Raw genomic sequence first — 15392 nt, 5'->3', positions numbered from 1 at the left:
GACAGCATCCGCGTTTAAACTAGTCACCACATGAAGGCAATCCATGTTGCGTCTGGGTGTTGTCCATATCAAACAAACACATGTGAATTCAGCCTACGATAGAAACCGGTATGGCAGTCTTTCCAAAACTGAAAATATTAATTTTGTCATTCCCTCAGTTTTGTGGATTTTATGTTTGAGGATGGCATAGAGGTTTTTGTACTTTTAAAGAGCCATGCCGAGATCTTCTATTTGCCGTTACGGCAAGTTTTTTGTAGCACTGCGTTTCCTGAGTGATATCATAAATACCATAAGTCACTTTTGGGTACTTCTTGAAGTCAGATCTCTTATTACCCATGTTTTTTCTTTTCTTTATGAGGTTGCTATGATTTGACCTTAGTGCTAATCGCTACAAGGAAAAAAAATAAAAGCCCTTTTATTCTTCCCTTTATAAGTCATGTGATGGAAGAGTACAAAGAAATATAAAGAGGACACTTTCTTCTAGCAAAACATAAATTTCAGTTTGAAATATTTATTTTTACTGAAAAGTTAACATTGAATCACTTGTTCTGTTATTACATAACTGTAATTGCTTAAAATGACTATGGGCCTTAGGGTCATAAATACATGTTTAGGGTTTTGATGAAGTTTTCTGAATATTCCTGCACAGTGACATAATAAAAAAAACTCTGATTCCTTATTGTTTATATGCATTTTTAAGTTAAATTACTGGCATATATTAACATACTGTATAGGACTATTACTAGTAAAGTTCATAGTGGAAAAAAAATCATAACTAATATATTAATTAAAGCAAGGTATAATTAATACACAATAAGCTTATAAAAATACCATAAAAAAGAACATTTTAATAAAATGAAATAAAAAACCTATCTCCTATTGTATATTACCTCGACCTGCACCCTGGCCAGAGTACATCATGGATGTCAATTTTTTTTATTGTCATTTTTTCTTGGAACTTCCTGAGGAACCATATGACTGAGGGGAAGCGCGTCAAGGCTATATACAGGAGGAGATGCAGATAAGTGCATTTCCAAACTCAGTTGTCTTGATATTTGTTTATGCCCCTTTATCCTGGTTGGCCAATTTAATGTGAGTCTTACATTTATAAGCCCCCATATATCTATTGCTCTGGTTTGATCTATCAGGCTTTTTCATATTATTAATTTTGACTAGCATCAATTAATGTTAGGAAATAATAGGACCGATTAGGATCAGCCGTCGGTGAGCAGGGGCGCCACTTGTGATTTTCATGGGGTGACAACCTCCACGGTTAGGAAGGGCTGCACTTTAGGGACATCTGGGGAGAGATGTAGCATATTGTATTATGTTATTGGGGCATAATTTGTTTGCATTTCTTTCTGTGGTAATATTTGTTTAACATCTTTAGAAATATTGGGTTATCTAATTACCTCTAGCACAGGGTTTTTGTTTCATATTGATATTTAGAAATTTTAAGCAAACCACTAAAGTTAAATTTTACATGGTATTTTTTGTAAGCATTTTCTTATTACCCTTATACCTTTGTAAGCCTGTTGTCTTATAATACACAATAAACCCATAAGTAAATGGAAACTGTTAGTAGCGTCAACCCTTCTAAGCCATCTATATGGGCATGCAGGTCATAGGAAGCTGAATAAAATGATACCTTGATATCTGTGATCCGATGTCTTATTCCAGAGAAATCCTTATTTTTCTTATATGTAAATAAGCTGTTAAGATATATGGGCCAGACACAAATCTGTATAAGAATCTGCCTCCAGTGATTATCAGTGTTCCTCAACTCCAGTCTTCAAGAGCCACCAACTGGTCATGTTTTTAGGATTTCCTTAGTATCACCTGCACAGTCTGTAATTACACCACCTGTGTAAAACTAAGGAATTCCAGAAAACATGATAAACTGTTGGTGACCCTTGAGGACTGGAGTTTGGTAACATCTATTATCATTTAGAACAGTGTTCCCCATGTTACCAGTGTGATATGTAATGGCTGCTCTCTGCCTTCCTGATCTCACTGCAGAGCTGTGTGTGATTATACCTGACACATCTGCAGGCTCCTCTCAGCTTCAGCTTCCATCTCACAGGCAGCCATTGATCCAATACAGGAGAGCTTTGAGAGCTGCAACAAGTGTGTTTGTTATGAGACAAATTTCAGTTCTACTGTTCTGCGTTGGTTACATGTCTCACACTGTTAACGCTCCCTTTCATTTAAAATAAGCTCTGGAGGCAGATTCTCAGGGAGAGATATGGTATGTCCGACCCATTTTCCTGAACAGCTCATTTACCTATAAGAGAAACATGGATATCTCTGAAATAAGACATCAGATCGCAGATATCAATGTATCATTTTATTTAGCTTCCTATGAACTACATGAAAAAGGTTTTAGGCAGTGTCGTGAAAATGCTGCAAAGTAAGATTGCTTAGAAAAACAGATGTGTAAATAGTTTATTTTCATTAATTATCAAAATGTAAAGTTAATGAATAAAAGTGAAATCTAAATCGAAACAGTATTTGGTGTCACCACTCTTTGCTTTCAAACATCACACAGTTTTTGAAGGAACTCAGCAAGGACGTTGTTCCAAACATCTTGGAGAACTAACCACAGATCTTCAGTGGATGTCGCTTGTGCAAATCTTCTGTTTTCTCATGTAATTCAGGACAGACTCGATGATATTGAGATTAGGGCTATGTTGGGGCTATTTTATCAAATTCAGGATTTTGTATCTGTTTTAAGCTAAATATGTCTTTTCCGGACATTGGCTGTATATTTTGGGTCATTATCCTGCTACAGAATGAATTTGATACCAATCTAATGATGCTTGCCCTTAAACGCAATCAAGTCCCCAGTGAATAATAAGTTATGCCAAATAATATTCGATGGATATCCTACTACCTTGGGAAAACCCTTTCATGCTATAGATACTTAATGATGCAAAAGAACCATAAGTCCTTCTACAACATATTTTTATAAAACATTTACACGTTTTCTTTCTTTTTTCCTGCAGAATGTGTTATAAACAGCCAGGAATGGACTCTCAGTCGCACCACACCTGAAATACGAGTGGTAAGTCTTTTATATGTTTATTTCACCTACAGTGCCATGTTCTTGTTTTTCTCAGTAGGTTATTAACACTTGTGTAAATTTCAAGGGGTTCTCGGAGACAATAAAAAATGTTATTACTAAACTAAGTGCCATTACAAAATAGGGAGTTATTTACAGTAAATTAAAATGGCTGCCATTTTGTTACACTGATAACCTGTCCTGGAATATTCACAAGCCAAGTTCCTGTGAAAATGTGCACTAGAAAGCTCGGCCCCCTCCCCATGCAGTCCACCATGTCACCATTTCATTCTGATCTAATACTGAAGATACCAAGGGTGCTGAGGTAAGTAGAAGCTGCTCACACTGCTATCCACCATGTGTATCTGATCTAATACTGGAGATACAAGGGAGACTGAGGTAAGAAGATGCTGCACACACTGCTGTCCACCATGTCTATCTAATCTAATACTGGGGTTACGAGGGGAGCTGAGTTAACCCCTTAATCCCATATGACGTACTATCCCGTCCAGGTGACCTGGGACTTAATTCCCATGGACGGGATAGTACGTCATATGCGATCGGCCGCGCTCACGGGGGGAGCGCGGCCGATCGCGGCCGGGTGTCAGCTGCCTATCGCAGCTGACATCCGGCACTATGTGCCAGGAGCGGTCACGGACCGCTCCCGGCACATTAACCCCCGGCACACCGCGATCAAAGATGATCGCGGTGTGCCGGCGGTGCAGGGAAGCATCGCGCAGGGAGGGGGCTCCCTGCGGGCTTCCCTGAGACGATCGGTACACGGTGATGTGCTCACCGTGTACCGAGCGTCTTCTCCCTGCAGTCCCCGGATCCAAAATGGCCGCCGGGCTGCATCCGGGTCCTGCAGGGAGCACTTCCGGGTCAGGATCAGGCTGCAGCTGCAGCTCTAATCCTGCCCGGCTGTATGTCAGATCACCGATCTAACAGAGTGCTGTGCACACTGTCAGATCGGTGATCTGTGATGTCCCCCCCTGGGACAAAGTGAAAAAGTAAAAAAAAAAATTTCCACACTTGTAAAAAAAAATAAAAAAAAAATTCCTAAATAAAGCAGAAAAAAAAAAATATTATTCCCATAAATACATTTCTTTACATAAAAAAAACCAAAAAAAACAATAAAAGTACACATATTTAGTATCGCCGCGTCCGTAACGACCCGACCTATAAAACTGGCCCACTAGTTAACCCCTTCAGTGAACACCGTAAGAAAAAAAAAAAAAAACGAGCCAAAAAACAACGCTTTATTATCATAACGCTGAACAAAAAGTGGAATAACACGCGATCAAAAAGACGGATATAAATAACCATGGTACCTCTGAAAACGTCATCTTGTCCCGCAAAAAACGAGCCGCCATATAGCATCATAACCAAAAAAATAAAAAGTTATAGTCCTGAGAATAAAGCGATGCCAAAATAATTATTTTTTCTATAAAATAGCTTTTATCGTATAAAAGCGCCAAAACATAAAAAAAATGATATAAATGAGGTATCGCTGTAATCGTACTGACCCGAAGAATAAAACTGCTTCATCAATTTTACCAAACGCGGAACGGTATAAACGCCTCCCCCAAAAGAAATTCATGAATAGCTGGTTTTTGGTCATTCTGCCTCACAAAAAATCGGAATAAAAAGCGATCAAAAACTGTCACATGTCCGAAAATGTAACCGATAAAAACGTCAACTCGTCCCGCAAAAAACAAGACCTCACATGACTCTGTGGACCAAAATATGGAAAAATTATAGGTCTCAAAATGTGGAGACGCAAAAACTTTTTTGCTATAAAAAGCGTCTTTTAGTGTGTGACGGCTGCCAATCATAAAAATCCGATATAAAAAACTCGCTATAAAAGTAAATCAAACCCCCCTTCATCACCCCCTTAGTTAGGCTAGGTTCACATTGCGTTAATGGGTTAACGCTAACGGACAGCGTTGCACGGCGAAAATGTCACAATTAACGCCGTGCAACGGGTCCGTTAGCACAACCATTGACAGCAATGTGATTTTCGGGTGTAGCGCATCGCTAGAGCGTGCCATTTTCGGCTCGCGCTAGCAAGGTGCCGTTCTTTTGTGGCGCGCCTCAGACGCTGCTTGCAGCGTCCACGGCGCGCCCGAGGTCCGATCCCCGATCTTCCAGAGCGGGGACGTTAACGCGACCACTAAACACGACACCTAAAAAGACATTGCGTTAGCGCAATCCGCTAGTGCTAAACGGATTTCCCTAATGCAATGTGAACCTAGCCTTAGGGAAAAATAATAAAATTAAAAAAAATGTATTTATTTCCATTTTCCCATTAGGGTTAGGGTTAGGGCTAGGGTTAGGGCTAGGGTTAGGGTTAGGGTTTGTATTACATTTACGGTTGGGATTAGGGTTGGGATTAGAATTAGGGGTGTGTCAGGGTTAGGTGTGTGGTTAGGGTTACAGTTGGGATTAGGGTTAGGGGTGCGTTTGGATTAGGGTTTCAGTTATAATTGGGGGTTTCCACTGTTTAGACACATCAGGGGCTCTCCAAACGCGACATGGCGTCCGATCTCAATTCCAGCCAATTCTGCATTGAAAAAGTAAAACAGTGCTCCTTCACTTCCGAGCTCTCCCGTGCGCCCAAACAGGGGTTTACCCCAACATATGGGGTATCATCGTACTCGAGACAAATTGGACAACAACTTTTTGGGTCCAAGTTCTCTTGTTATCCTTGGGAAAATAAAAATTTGGGGGGCTAAAAATCATTTTTGTGGGAAAAAAAAGGATTTTTTATTTTCACGGCTCTGCGTTGTAAACTGTAGTGAAACACTTGGGGGTTCAAAGTTTTCACAACACATCTAGATAAGTTCCATGGGAGGTCTAGTTTCAATATGGGGTCACTTGTGGGTGGTTTCTACTGTTTGGGTACATCAGGGGCTCTGCAAATGCAACGTGACGCCTGCAGACCAATCCATCTAAGTCTGCATTCCAAATGGCGCTCCTTCCCTTCCGAGCTCTGCCATGCGCCCAAACAGTGGTTCCCCCCCACATACGGGGTATCAGCGTACTCAGGACAAATTGAACAACAACTTTTGGGGTCCAATTTATTCTGTTACCCTTGTAAAAATACAAAGCTGGGGGCTAAAAAATCATTTTTGTGAAAAAAAAAAAGAATTTTTATTTTCACGGCTCTGCGTTATAAACTGTAGTGAAACACTTAGGGGTTCAAAGTTCTCACAACACATCTAGATAAGTTCCTTGGGAGGTCTAGTTTCTAATATGGGGTCACTTGTGGGGGGTTTGTACTGTTTGGGTACATCAGGGGCTCTGCAAATGCAACGTGACTCCTGCAGACCAATCCATCTAAGTCTGCATTCCAAATGGCGCTCCTTCCCTTCCGAGCTCTGCCATGCGCCCAAACAGTGGTTCCCCCCCACATATGGGGTATCAGCGTACTCAGGACAAATTGGACAACAACTTTTGGGGTCCAATTTATTATGTTACCCTTGTGAAAATACAAAACTGGGGGCTAAAAAATAATTTTTGCGAAAAAAAAAAAAAAATTATTTTAACGGCTCTGCGTTATAAACTGTAGTGAAACATTTGGGGGTTCAAAGCTCTCAAAACACATCTAGATAAGTTCCTTATGGGGTCTAGTTTCCAAAATGGTGTCACTTGTGGGGGGTTTTAATGTTTAGGCACATCAGGGGCTCTCCAAACCAACATGGCGTCCCAACTTAATTCCAGTCAATTTTGCATTGAAAAGTCAAATGGCGCTCCTTCCCTTCCGAGCTCTGCTATGCACCCAAAAAGTGGTTTACCCCCACATATGGGGTATCGTCGCACTCAGGACAAATTGCACAACAACTTTTGTGGTCTAATTTCTTCTCTTACCCTTGGGAAAATAAAAAATTGGGGGCGAAAAGATCATTTTTGTGAAAAAATAAGATTTTTTTTTTTTACGGCTCTGCATTATAAACTTCTGTGAAGCACTTGTTGGGTCAAAGTGCTCACCACACATCTAGATAAGTTCCTTAAGGGGTCTACTTTTCAAAATGGTGTCACTTGTGAGGGGTTCCAATGTTTAGGCACATCAGGGGCTCTCCAAACGCAACATGGCGTCCCATCTCAATTCCAGTCAATTTTGCATTGAAAAGTCAAATGGCGCTCCTTCCCTTCCGAGCTCTGCCATACGCCCAAACAATGGTTTACACCCATATATGGGGTATCAGCGTACTCAGGACAAATTGGCCAACAATTTTTGAGGTCCAATTTCTTCTCTTACTCTTGGGAAAATAAAAAATTGGGGGCGAAAAGATCATTTTTGTGAAAAAATATGATTTTTTATTTTTACGGCTCTGCATTATAAACTTCTGTGAAGCAATTGGTGGGTCAAAGTGGTCACCACACATCTAGATAAGTTCCTTAGGGTGTCTACTTTCCAAAATGGTGTCACTTGTGGGGGGGTTTCAATGTTTAGGCACATCAGTGGCTCTCCAAACGCAACATGGTGTCCCATCTCAATTCCTGTCAATTTTGCATTTAAAAGTCAAATGGCGCTCCTTCCCTTCCGAGCTCTGCCATGCGCCCAAACAGTGGTTTACTCCCACATATGGGCTATCAGCGTACTCAGTACAGATTGTACAACAATGTTTGGCATCCATTTTATCCTGTTACCCTTGGTAAAATAAAACAAATTGGAGCTGAAATAAATTTTGTGTGAAAAAAGTTAAATATTCATTCTTATTTAAACATTCCAAAAATTCCTGTGAAACCCCTGAAGGGTTAATAAACTTCTTGAATGTGGTTTTGAGCACCTTGAGGGGTGCAGTTTTTAGAATGGTCTCACACTTGGGTATTTTCTATCATATAGACCCCTCAAAATGACATCAAATGAGATGTGGTCCCTAAAAAAAAATGGTGTTGTAAAAATGAGAAATTGCTGGTCAACTTTTAACCCTTATAACTCCCTAACAAAAAAAAATTTTGGTTCCAAAATTGTGCTGATGTAAAGTAGACATGTGGGAAATGTTACTTATTAAGTATTTTGCGTGAGATATCTCTGTGATTTAAGGGCATAAAAATTTAAAGTTGGAAAATTGCGAAACTTTCTAAATTTTCGCCAAATTTCCGTTTTTTTCACAAATAAACGCAAGTTATATCGAATAAATGTTACTACTAAAATGAAGTACAATATGTCACGAGAAAACAATGTCAGAATCGCCAAGATCCGTTGAAGCGTTCCAGAGTTATAACCTCATAAAGGGACAGTGGTCAGAATTGTAAAAATTGGCCCGGTCATTAACGTGCAAACCACCCTCGGGGCTTAAGGGGTTAAGAAGTAGCTGCTCACACTATTGTCCACTTTGTCTTTTTGATCCAATAGTTGAGAAAATTATAGCTCTCAGAATAAAGTAATGCAAGGATAATTATTTTTTTTCCATAAACGTTTTTAAAGTCTAAAAGCGCCAAAACATAAAAAAAGACATAAATGTGGTTTCGTTGTAATTGTACTGACCCGAAGAATAAACCTGCTTTATTCATTTTACCACACATGGGAACAGCATTAAAAAACCCTAAGAACAATTCCTGAATTGCTGATTTTTATTAATTCTGTCTCCCAAAAATTGGAATAGAAGGCGGTCCAAAAATGTCATGTGCCCAAAAATGATACCAATAAAAACGTCAACTCGTCCCGCAAAAAAAAACCTCTCACTTGACTCTGTTGGCAGAAATATGGAAACATTAAAGCTCTAAAAATAAGGTGATGCAAAAATTTGTTTTTGCAAAAAAAAGTCTTTTAGTGTGTGACTGCAGCTAAATGTAAAAAAAAACCTTTATAAATCTGGTATCGATGTAATCACACTGACCCGAAGAATAAAGTCATCTATTGACTTATACTGAACGAGGAACGGCGTAAAAAATAAATAAAATCAATTCTTCACCTGCTGTTGATTTGTTCATTCTGCCTCTCAGGTGTACTCAGGAGAAATTTCACAACAAATTGTATGGTGCAATTTCTCCTTTTACACTTGTGAAAATAATAAATAGGGAAAATGTGATTTTTTTAATTTTCATAGCTCAACGTTATAAACTTCTGTGTGGCACCTGGGGGTTCAAGATGCTCACTGCATATCTAGATACATTCCTTGAGGGGTCTAGTTTACAAAATGGGGTCACTTGTGTGGGGTTTCCACTGTATAAATACAACAGGGGCTCTCCAGACACAACATGATGTCCGCTATTGATTCCAGCAAATTTTACATTCAAAAAGTTACATGGCGCTCCATCCCTTCCGAGCCCTGCTAAACAGTAGTGTTCCCCCACATATGGGGTATCAGTGTACACTTGAGAAATTGCACAACAAATTGTATGGTGCCATTTCTTCTGTTACCCTTGTGGAAATAAAAAAAATGGGTCTAAAGTAAAATTAGGGCTAAAAGAAAATTCTAGGTTCTAATTTCCAAAATGGGGTCACTTGTGGGGAATTTCTGCTGTTTAAGCATATCAGGGGCTCTCCAAAAGCAAGATGGTGTTCACTAATGATTCCAACCAATTCTCAAATGGAGCTTCCTTTCTGAGCCCTGCTGTGCGCCCAAACAGTAGTTTCCATCCCAGCTGAAAACCACTGGTGAATGAGCTGTAGAGAGCGCAGCATCATTCAGCAGCGGTGACCTCATCATGGCCAGCCTGAATTGAGGTGACCTCTGGACCATGGGAAAAAGCCGCAGAACATAACAGCTCTGGCATCTCCCTTTTAAAGAGGATTGATCACTTGTCCTCAAAAATTGAGTTAACTACTTTTTAAAAATCCCTGAGATCCCCTATTTCTGCCAATTTTTCCATTTTGTGCTGCATTGCTAAAATGCTGAGATAATCATAGCTGATGCTTTTAGAGTGATTTTTGTGAAATATCTGATCTGCCATCCAACTGGGAATTTCTTCACAGTTTTCTCTTTGAGTGTGCATATTCACCCTTCTCTCCAAGACGCTGCTATCTCCATGATGCTGTGTTTGCCAGCATAAGGTAGAGAGGTGTGACAGCGTACTCCCTCTGAGAAGACTGATGATGCGCCCACTTGGCCAACAAAGCAGAGATTAAATCTGTCTGTTCCAAAAGCAGCATAGTGGCTTAGTGGCTAGCACTGTAGCCCTGCAATGCTGGTCCTGGGTTGAAATCCCACCAAGGAAAACATCTGCAAGGAATTTGTATGTTCAGCGTGAGTTTCCTCCCACACTCCATACTGTTAGGCAATTTAGATTGTGAGCCCCGATAGGGACATTGCTGGCGATATTCGTAAAGCGCTGTGGAATACAATGGTGCTATATAAGCAAGCATAATAACAACAAATATGACTATGTCTGAAAGTGAGTTATGCAGCGTAAAATGGGAAAAAAGCACCAGAATGAGGGGAGCTCAGGAAATTCCACAACTTATTTGACTTAATTTTTTGTGAAAGTGACATGTTCTTTTTTTGGAAAAAAAAACCAATCTGAATATTTGTAATGCAAAATTAAAGAGATAAAATTATTTCAAAGGGACTTCTAGAGTTACATTGAGCTGCTACTGAATTTGAAGCTCAACACACTTGGAGATATGATGCGCGAGGAGTAATGATACACACGTGCAAAACACAGATATTGATATCATTATCAGTAGTTGCGTGATTTCTCGTTCACGAGGTATTCCTTGGTGAACCCCTGACTGAAGAGACTATTATCTCCTACAACCTCCTTTAGAGAAGATCCTTTAACCAGCCACATTTTACTGTACATGGCTCTACAAACTCTCATGTATGATACTTTGTAATGGATCTCAGTAAAAGATCCCCAGGAAATTCCATATTATATCTCTATTAGTGTGTTAGGGTCTTCCCTAAGTACATGTGTCTCCTATAGTGTTAAAGATGCGTCAAAAATGTAAACAAAAATATACAATAGAAATAATCCAGATTAGTTACTTATTTCTTTTAGTAACACATTTTTCTCACTCATAGGGTGTTATTGGTAACATTAAAAGTGGAAAATCTTCTCTTGTTCACCGATTTGTTACTGGATCCTACCTGGCAATAGAAGCACCAGAAAGTAAGTTGTATTTACTCTATGCACATACAAAATAGCTACTGTCTACGTACTTTTAGGAGATGTTCTCAACTCTGACATTTCATATGTTCCCCATGCTTACTGTTAAGGCATTTTAGATTCATGGAACTTACACATTCGTATTACATGGTTAGTTTACAGCTTACAACAGCTGAAAAGTGGTCACTGAAGGGCCACACTCACATGGGCCCATCTCTTATAAATGAATGAGGCGTCATGCATTTGGGTGTATCATGTAATGAGTAATATTATGGACCTCCTTGTTGTCTCTGTGTCTTTGTATGGTACCTATTTAAAGAAGCACTCCCATCAAAATTTGTATTGTCTTCATATAGTTCAATCATATTATACAGCACTGTGTACTTACAATTGCTCATTTTGCCTTTCTACCCAGCTAATGCTGCTATTTGTAGAAATAGTAAGACTGTTTTCCCTGTATGAGTCATCTTCCTCTTCACCTTCTGACCCAAACGCCCCTTCCTCCCCCTGCCAGGGACTTTTGCAGTGATGACTCATGCAAGGAAAATTAACCTCCTGTTTCTCCGTGGAGCCTAGAAGGATTCAGCTAGTCAATTTTTAATCATGTGATGTCGTAGACCTAATGGAAAAGAGAAGGTTTAACTGAGTAAAAGGGCAAAAGTAGCAATTGTAAGTACACAGTGCTATATAATATGATGACTGAAACATATTAAGAGGATAAAACGTTGATGCGAGGAGTGATTCTTTAATACAGAAGCATGCAGGGGTTATTTTCTGCTTGATTGCATATCACATACTCCATCAGATACCAGATTATGAGGCTTCTCTATTTTACAGGCATTTCTTAAACTGGAGAGTATCCCTACAATATGTTAGACTATGGTGTTACCAAACGGCGGCACAGATAGTGCTAACTACACTAGTGCATGTTACAGGTCCATGGGACTAAGTGTGCCACCCCATAGCCCAGCAGATGACCTTACTGAAAGCTTAATAAAAATGTTTTCTAAAAAGGTAGTAATGCATTCTGTAGTTGTCCATGATTTCTTCCAAAAATCAATTTTGTTGATCATTATTTTATAGAACAAGGCGATCCCAAATCTATGGTCATATACTGGGCTGATTAGTGAAAGCGCAGCATGAGCACAGTATTAGTACCCCGTAGACCCATGGCATGATCCTCCTTGGCTATACCACATAACCCATGGTACATGGAGCTCTAGTGTCAAGGTGTTAACATGACAAAATATACTATACGTTCCGAGCTATGCCAGGTGAGCCAGCTGTTCCAATGACCATTAACTTATACTATCTAGTTCAATCATTTCCCAGTTTCTCTATAAGCCACCCACACACATACTCTGCTGGGTTCTTTGTGTGCTGTGGCTTAAAGTAGCAAAAAGCTTTATGTTTTGTCAGCATGAAAAAAATTGCTTTTGCAAAAGCCATAAAAGAACTTCTCAGAATGTTAGAAAGGAAGGAATTCAGAAAAGTAAATTAATCACCTCTGCGTAGGCTCCCAGCAGGAGAAATTCTATACTTTTTCTCGGGACTAGATAGGAGTTTTACATGTTTGTTGCATTCTATTTACTCCTCATTAAAGGGATTGATATATAACTGCAATGTGCAAAAAATTTTTTAGCATATGTTCATCTATCTAGCCCCTGTTGCTTCTGCGTCCTGCTGGCTGTGTCCCCTGCTGTTCTCCATCTCTTCGGCCTTGATTGCCACTTGATCTCTGCAGCCAAATGATGCAGCCATTGATTGGCCGCAGAGGACTTGGGCTCACCATGGCAGAAGACTAGGTGAGGAATCCACAGGGAACATGACCAAGGAAATGACAGTATGCAAGTGGATGTGAAAGTGTGGAAGAACATTTGTGAAGCTTTATTCACATGACCATGTAGTCTACAAATAGGTCCACATGTATAAGCAGGTGTGCTTCTATTTTGTCGCTTTTGTCCTCCAAGTTTATTTTTCACTAACTGAAAACATATACTGATACATAGTTTATCGCGCTCTTCTGTTTTTTTCCAATTGTAGGTAATTTTTATCTTACTTTATGTACATAGTAATGGAGGTGGTATTCTTCCCTAGCCTGGTTGAAAAGTGATGTACAGCAACCATATGTTTTTAACTAGTTTCGGGAAATAGCTCATTGCCTTCTAGGGGGAAGACTTCTGGGCATATTGGTATGAGTGGTATGATCCTTCCTTATTTGCTACCTGTTTTATAATAGGAAGCAATCCCCCCTGCAACAATAATCAGATAACTACTGAAAAAGTGATCTATACAGAATAGGACATATCAGCCTATTATGAGGCTTAGCTACTATTGTGAAAACTGTAGGAATTCAGTTTTTGTATAGATAAATTAAAAAATAGAAAAAGCCTAACCAAAAATATGAAAATGTGATTTAATTATTAGGGCCTGATCGATCAAGATAAATGATTTTTTCGCCGGTCTTGATGAGGGGGCATATTGCACGCCTCTTCATGAATCTGGAGCATCTGACCAGTGGCATGTGACTATGCCAAAATCTCACTCTGGTAGTTGACTGGCCTAAGATTTCTGGGATGTGGAATGCCGTAGCTCGAATTAGACAAGCTTTAGCATTACAATCGCCTCTGCACCCTTGTACCACTCCAGCTCCACCCAATTAAGAGGAGCTGGGAAATACTGGTGCGAAAATGCCAAAGCCGAAAAAATTTTGGTGCTACTCTGAGTTGTGCCCAAATCTTTGCGACTTTTCAAAGCAATTTACACCAGATTCTGGCAGTTGCTTTGATGAATTGGGGCCTAGGACTTTTCTGACTGATGCATTCCTTTTAAGAAAAAAATGGCAAACATTGGTCAAGCTTACATGCAATTATGCAATTACAAAATAAGACCTTTCAGTGAAACTTTCATTTGTTTTTTTAGCCATGAAGACTGGCTATGGATGAACTTCAATTTTTGACTGATTTATGAAATTCCATATTTAAAAAAAAGTGGAATCTCCATGACACCAGCAGGCTGGCCTAAAATGTAAATCACAAATGCAGCACATTTAAAAAAAGGTTGTGGAACATTAGATGATTATGTTTCTCAAGATCAAAATTAATGGCACAAAATGTAGACTGACCCATAATTGATGCACGTGCATCATAATGTCCATCTAGATAGAAAGTAGGAAGGATCACTCAGAATATGTGCGGCTGCTTTCTTGTAATAAATATTGATGATCCTTTGCAGGCTTGATTTAGGACATTTGACTCCTTCAAGAGTGTACAGCTGAATGCATAGAATTCTGGCACAATTTTGAAAACTTATGGCATTGACTTCAAAGAAATGATAGACATTGAAAGTTTTTACCTTTCATTATTTTTCATTTTTTTCCCCTGAATTAACCACTTTCAGGCAGACTAGAGAATACTGTTTTTTTTTTCTTGAGACAGTGGTCAGTATTGTTGGACTGACATATGGGGATTTAAGAATGTAGTAGGTAGGCTTTCTTTGTTGTTACCCTCTTTATTAATTTAATTGCTCTCAGGCTTTATTAGAGTGAAGACATCAATTTCGTTCAAACATGTCTGTAAAAAACGGTACTGGTGTCATCAGCATTTTAGATCAATGTGTCTTCAGTGTCCATTTTTACCATCAGTGTGTTTTTAGTGATTTTCACGGATGGATAAATCAATAAATTGTAAACCTTCTACTATTTTTTTCAAAGTTAAATGCGGACAGTACATGGACTGCATACTGATGCCATCCATGTGCTGTGTGTGCTTTTTATGGATCCATAGACTAGTGTTGGCACTTTTCATCCGCGATACTGGAGAATAATGGACATGTCTCCTTGAGTTTTGCACGGACACACGGTCTGTGAAAAAATACTGACATGTGAATAGCACCAAAGGTTATAACTGTATCCGTGAAAAAAAAACAAAGAAAAACAACATTTTTTTACCATGTGCAGAAATCTAATTGGAAGGGTGGCTAAAGGGTGAAAAGGAAGTTATATTCTCCCTGCAGCTGCTCACTGCAAGCGAGCGGCTGCAGGGAGAGAAAAAACTTCATTTTCTGCCTGTAGCCTCTACTTCTAATTAGACTGATGTGAATATTTAAAAATGGTATTTACCTTCAGAGTACCAACTCCTAGTTTCACATTTTTTTCAGTAGAGGTTAATAACCACAGCCACATTTCTACTTAGATTGCTTCATATTACCACTATGGCTGCTAATAAACACTGTTTTGTTTGCTAATAGATTTCCTTTAAAGAAACAGTCAAGA

General features: G+C 39.3%; 1 protein-coding gene across 4 annotated transcripts in view; it reads left to right on the top strand.

Moving 5' to 3' along the window:
• AGAP2 (ArfGAP with GTPase domain, ankyrin repeat and PH domain 2) overlaps positions 1–15392 on the top strand; it is a 389873-nt gene that overhangs the window by 261593 nt on the left and 112888 nt on the right. For all 4 annotated transcript variants that reach the window (XM_069758598.1, XM_069758597.1, XM_069758595.1 and 1 more), the window contains exons 2-3: positions 3006–3064; positions 11035–11122. In XM_069758598.1, coding sequence (XP_069614699.1) covers positions 3006–3064; positions 11035–11122 — 147 coding nt within the window. The remainder of the gene's footprint in view (positions 1–3005; positions 3065–11034; positions 11123–15392) is intronic.

This window comes from Ranitomeya imitator, chromosome 3 (assembly GCF_032444005.1).
Source record: "Ranitomeya imitator isolate aRanImi1 chromosome 3, aRanImi1.pri, whole genome shotgun sequence".
Classification (NCBI taxonomy): Eukaryota; Metazoa; Chordata; class Amphibia; order Anura; family Dendrobatidae; genus Ranitomeya; species Ranitomeya imitator.
Note: the sequence above shows the minus strand (reverse complement) of the source record. Positions and strands in the feature narration are given on the sequence as shown.